This window comes from Aegilops tauschii, chromosome 1 (assembly GCF_002575655.3).
Source record: "Aegilops tauschii subsp. strangulata cultivar AL8/78 chromosome 1, Aet v6.0, whole genome shotgun sequence".
Lineage (NCBI taxonomy): Eukaryota > Viridiplantae > Streptophyta > Magnoliopsida > Poales > Poaceae > Aegilops > Aegilops tauschii.
The window spans coordinates 36851599-36857152 of NC_053035.3; the positions used below are offsets into that span (position 1 = coordinate 36851599).

The window sequence follows — 5554 nt, forward strand, 5'->3', positions numbered from 1 at the left end:
GGGCCCTACCAGATCTAGGGCGTAGGTTGTAGGGGAAGGAGGGGGAAGGACGAGGGCTGGTGCGCGGCGGCCGGCGGCATGGCGCCGTCCTTGCGACGGAAGCAGCGGCGGCGAAGGCAGGAGGCGGCTAGGGTTTAGGTCTCCCGGCTCCCTAAGGGAAGACGAGCAAATTATGATTGCTTCTTGCTTGATTAGATTGATACATCTCCTCTCCTTATATAGAGAGGTTTACTGGACTCCTAAGCAAACGATCCTAATACAATAAGATAATTGGGCTAAGCCCCTAATTAAGATACTTGGGCCATAACCCACTGGGCTAAGCCCCTATGCCGGTCATAACATATGCACTATTATTCATTTCCTCACACATTGAACTTCTACTTAATACATTCCCTCAAAAGAAAAAAAACTTGTACTTGATACATTTTCACACATATCAAACTTCTACTTAATATTGTACACTTAAAAATTTATGTGATATTGCTTTGCAGATGATTTCAATAGTCAAGAGTCGAAATACAAAGGACAAAACCTTTGGACCGTTAGCCTTTGCTTGTGGATATGTAATGCTACTAGTCACTAATCAGGTATGTTTTATGTTTTTTATGGGGTGTTATTACGCATTAGGTACTACTGAGTAAATTGATCCCTACCATTTGTAATTTGTTGGTGTTAATTCAATATGTAACAGCTAAAATTACTATATACTCCCTCCATCCCAAAATAAGTGTCTTAACTTTAGTAAAAAGTTGTACTAAAGTTGAGACACTTATTTTGGGACCAGGGAGTAGTTAATAAAGTTGAGAATTTTGTTAACTTTCTCTGGTACACATAACATATCTTTGACATCCTGGAAGACACAAGTGCACATCCTGCAGTCTTGTTTATCAGGACTTACTGTGAACTTGTGATTGCTTAAATTAGTCGCAGTGAAAATATAGTTTGCTTACATGACATATCAGCTTGAATTCTGGGGAACTGATATCTGACAAAAATATTTTTATTTAATTGATGCTAAATTTAAATGGTCTCTGTGAGTAGCTCAGATATAGAAGTGCCACCTGGTGCTGATAAACACAGGGCCACTGTAGATGTCCTGCCATAAACATATGCTGTCAATCTGTCTGTCTGAAATGCAGTTTTGCATCCTCGTATTGCCATGAAGATGTGCCGTTTCCTATTTCTATGGGTTCAGACGCGTGCAATCTTTGCTGCAGCGCTAGTATGATGATAATCAATCAGTTCCGTATTCCATGCTTAACTCATCTTTTAACACATTTTTGTAAGAATCTACAAGGAAAATCAGACAATTTTTTTTGTCATGTGGCACATGTGTATGCTCAGGTACCAGATGCAATGGGTTATCTCCTAGCCGAGTTCCACAAAGTTTGCATGTACACAGTTCCAAAGCATCTGCATGCTTTAAATGTAAGTCTGCGTATTACTGAACATTTCAGCATTGTTGTGTTTTCTTATCTTCTTGCTTACATTTGAGGTGCTGCAAATAATAATAAGAAATCGGTATCTTTTGGTGTTTGGAGTATGTGGCCAAAAGATACACCATTTCAATACTCACTTTTTTTTCTTGACAAAATGCAAGAGAGCTTGCGTTTCATTGCATTGAAAAGAGAGAGTTTGGGTTACAATCCGCCTAGGAGTCAGTTACAATGTGCGTGAGCGAATCAGTGGACATCCCACATTTGGGGGGTGATGGCTCTAAGCCCTAATGCACCGGCGCCGGCCCAAAGGGCAGCCTCATCCTTGATCTTCGTGAATAGGTCGTTCACCGATGGGCGTCCTCGGTTGAAGACACAGTCGTTACAGTGTTTCCAGATCATCCAGGGAACGAGGAGGGTCATGGAGGCGAGGCCTTTGTGCATGGGCTTGGGGGCGAGCTGTCGCGCCGATTGCCACCAGTCGTTGAGCGACGTCTCATTGTCTGTCGGGGTGCAGGGGATCCTGAGCCAGCGCGCTTCATGTCAGATCTGCCGGGCGAAGGGGCAGGCTAGGAGAAGGTGGTGCACAGTCTCGGGTGCCTGGTCACACAGGGGGCATCACATGGGGTGCTGCAGGCCGTGGCGGGCAAGGCGGTCCGCAGTCCAGCATCGGTCCAGGTGGGTGAGCGAGTGAAAGAGTCGGACGCGCGGCGGCGCCCAGTTCTTCCAGGTGAGCTTCCATGCGTCGCAAGTGATCGAGCCATTGAACGTGGCGATGTAAGCCGATTTGGCGGAGTAGGTGCCGCTCGCGCTCCATTTCCAGGTGAGGCAGTTAGGCTTGGCGAAGAGAGAGTCGCGCGGTCGATCATGTGCCAAAGCTGCAGGTATTGCCCGATTTCATGGATGCCAACCGTGCCATGTCCTGCGCCCATCGGTTGGCCTGGAGCCCTTCGGCGACGGTCCTGAGCTTGCGGCGGCGCTCGGGATGCATGCTTACAGGATTGGTGTGACCTTGTGGATGGAGCGCCCACCATCCACCGATCTTCCCAGAAGAGGACCTGCATGCCATTCCCAACCTCCATGGTGGTCGAGGCGAAAAAGAATGCACGCTCCTCGGCGGTGAACTGCAAGTCTAGGCCTGCCCATGCTCTGCTGTTGTCCGTACGGCTGAACCAGAGCCAGCGGAGAGGCGCACGGTGGACACTGGCAACGGGCCAAAAACAGTTTGGCGTACAGATTTTTGACTGTGAATGCACCTGATTTTATGGTTCGAAAATCTGTATTATTTTGGCCCATGTATTTGTATTATCTCATGATTCTGCAATTTTTTAGGCACAAGCACAAAACCCGGATTACTACAGGCTTATTGGCTACCAGGAAGAAGATGAAAAACCTCAGAGCACTGAGTCATATTTGGTAAATGTTGTTGCATACGTCAAACTGTATGCTCATGATTCAGGTGTGTGACTTTCCTTGTCTACATATAACCAGTTTGGTAAAAACATCAATTAAGTGTGATTTGAGATTTTTTTTTCTGCCTTTTCCCTCCTAACAGATTGTTTCCCTGTTAATTGCAATCCATTTTTTTTTAAACTTTAGCACAGCGATATACACCTCATGTAAAACCCAAGTTACGTTTTGCCATGGTTTGTGCAGTGACAGCATATGATGGACCTTGACAAATTATTGTGTACCATGTTATGCCATCACATTATTAGACTTCTGTTTCAACCAAACTGTTATTTTTGCAACAGAAGAGAAATTTTTTTTTTGCGGGAATAGAAGAGAAATATGACCGCCTAACATTGTGTACAGACAGAAATCAAGGGTGTGCCGCATCCACATGGCTTAGCCGAGGGATGGAAATGGCTTGCAGTGTTCCTCAATACTCTCCCAGCCATCACAGCCACTGCTTTTGCCCTTCATGCTTTCCTCAAGGTAGAAACCTGCATCATCATCAGTAGTCTTTGTCCTTTGTGTCTGACTATCTGTGTAGCTAACCAGGACTATTCTTTCTAGATGGCCGGTTTCGCACTTCACAAGAAATATGGATCGCAGTTCATGAAGATCCTAGATGTAATATCGCGGCGCTTCATACCAGCTTTGAAAGAACAAGGCGTAAAGGTTCAGGCAGAGGCTGTCAGCAATCTACAGAATTATCTGAACGACAAGGTTTATCTGGAGGAGCCGGAAGGGCAGTACCTCGCCCAGCACCTGCTGTCGAAAGTGTTCATGTGTGAAGATCAACACCGGATGGCTACCAGTGCTCCGGTTTCGTCGAGGGAGTAAGCTGACGTGTGGAGAAGCCCCCAAATCGGCTGAAGATCATCTTAGATGGTAAATTCGGATGTAGTAGAAGTGCCACTTGGTAGAGGTCACCCGATTCGCTGTAATTTACGTCTGCACGTACTGCAAGGCACAGGCATATCTTGTCTATATCAGATTCATGTCAACATTCTTCTGAATATATTTCATCCGCGTTGACCAAGTTTGGAATATACTCCGTTTTTTATATCTGTGGCCACAGCTTTCAAAGTTTGATTTACGTTCAACCAGGTTTAAACATTACTACACCACCAATCAGCTTCTGGTTTTGCACAATTACATGGAGTGGTTTTGTTATAGGCTTGAATAGCAAGTTAGATAACAATTTTGTCTGGCCTTTTGTCTAAGAAGAAAATAACTCGGGTACTCCAACACGGGCAATGGAGCTGACTTGAAAACTGGCCTTCACGGGTCATTCTTCATAGCCGTCATGGGTATGGATATGATGTATCCAATTGCATGACTGTTTACATCACTTTGATACATGATGCGATTACCATCTATACTATGACTGTTCATATTTTATCTACCATTGTTCTGAATTAAATTTAATGAAAATTGCTCAAATATTCAACGGCTACATCAAATGAATTGTAGTGTCGAACGCTCATCAGAGCACTGCACAACTCAACAAGACCGTGCACATTATACTAGTACTCAAGATTTCGCAAAACTGAAATAGAAAAATTCTAGGGCGTGTTTGGTTGCAGTAGTGAACAGTACCCGTGTTGCATACACATCTCAACCCAGCCTGGTTTTGGAAAAACAACCTCATAAGCGACATCTGCAAGTTGTTTTGTTGCCTGCATATGAATTTCCTGCATTAAGGGATCAAATTTGGCATGTTGTTTGGTTGCCTGCATTGTCTCGGCGCATACAACTACACGCTGTTTGGTTGCCCGCATGGGGTATGATTAAGAGCTAGCACTTGCACTTAGCACATGATTAAGAGCTAACAAAGGAAGGGGGAGAAGAAATGCAGTGTGCGCCGGACCATGGCGACTGTGGTGGACAGTGACCGTGGCGCTGTGTCCGACATGACGAGCACAGAGTCATGGGCGAGCGACCCCATCGGCGAACTAGTTGGAGTGCTCGCGCAAAGACAGTGGACATAGGAGAAGAAATGCAGTGCTCACGCCATGTCATCGTCAGTGTAGCAGGACGAGAGAGAGAGAGGACCTGAGATGATCGACGCCGAAAATGACTCCAGTGTAGTAGGGCGAGAAAGAGGAGGCCGGGAGGAGGCCAAGATGATCGACCCCGTCGGTGGCAAAGAACCCGTCAGTGCGCGCGCCATGGCAGCTTAACTGCAGTAGGATCATGGGGAGAAGGCCGAGATGAACGACAGTGATGATGACGCTACCACAGCAAGACACGAGAGAAGAGATCAAGAGAAACCACGCCAGCTAGAGGAATAATTAAGCAGTGTCTTAAATCATAGCACACATATCCATATGTACAGCCATGAGAAATATGTAGATATTCTCGTCTACGATCGTCGAAACAGTAAACTTGCAACACGAATGTTGTGCAGAACTGCGAGATTAGGCTGCTAGTCAAAGGAAATTTGAAACAATCAATCGTGCGCGACGAATCTGACAAAATTCGTCCAAAATAGCTCCAAACGGGTACAAGAAATTGAGCATGTACGGTCGACGGAACTACAAACCGATCGCCTGAATGGAACCGTAGCATCAATGTGCATCTTTTTCGTGTAGAACTTATCAAGAATCGAAGCATCGTTGTGTAGATTAGAGGGGCATGAAAGAGAGGAGATTAGTGGAGGTTGAAGA

At 45.6% G+C, this 5554-nt stretch overlaps 1 protein-coding gene across 1 annotated transcript; it reads left to right on the forward strand.

Annotated features, from left to right (window-relative positions):
• The first annotated feature begins 326 nt into the window (after positions 1-326).
• LOC109766054 (mRNA export factor GLE1) lies at positions 327-3937 on the forward strand. Its single transcript, XM_020324823.3, has 6 exons — positions 327-332; positions 492-587; positions 1345-1428; positions 2769-2886; positions 3241-3374; positions 3456-3937. The coding sequence occupies exons 1-6, from the start codon at positions 327-329 to the stop codon at positions 3723-3725; spliced, it is 708 nt and encodes a 235-aa protein (XP_020180412.1). The 3' UTR covers positions 3726-3937.
• The last annotated feature ends 1617 nt before the right edge of the window (positions 3938-5554 follow it).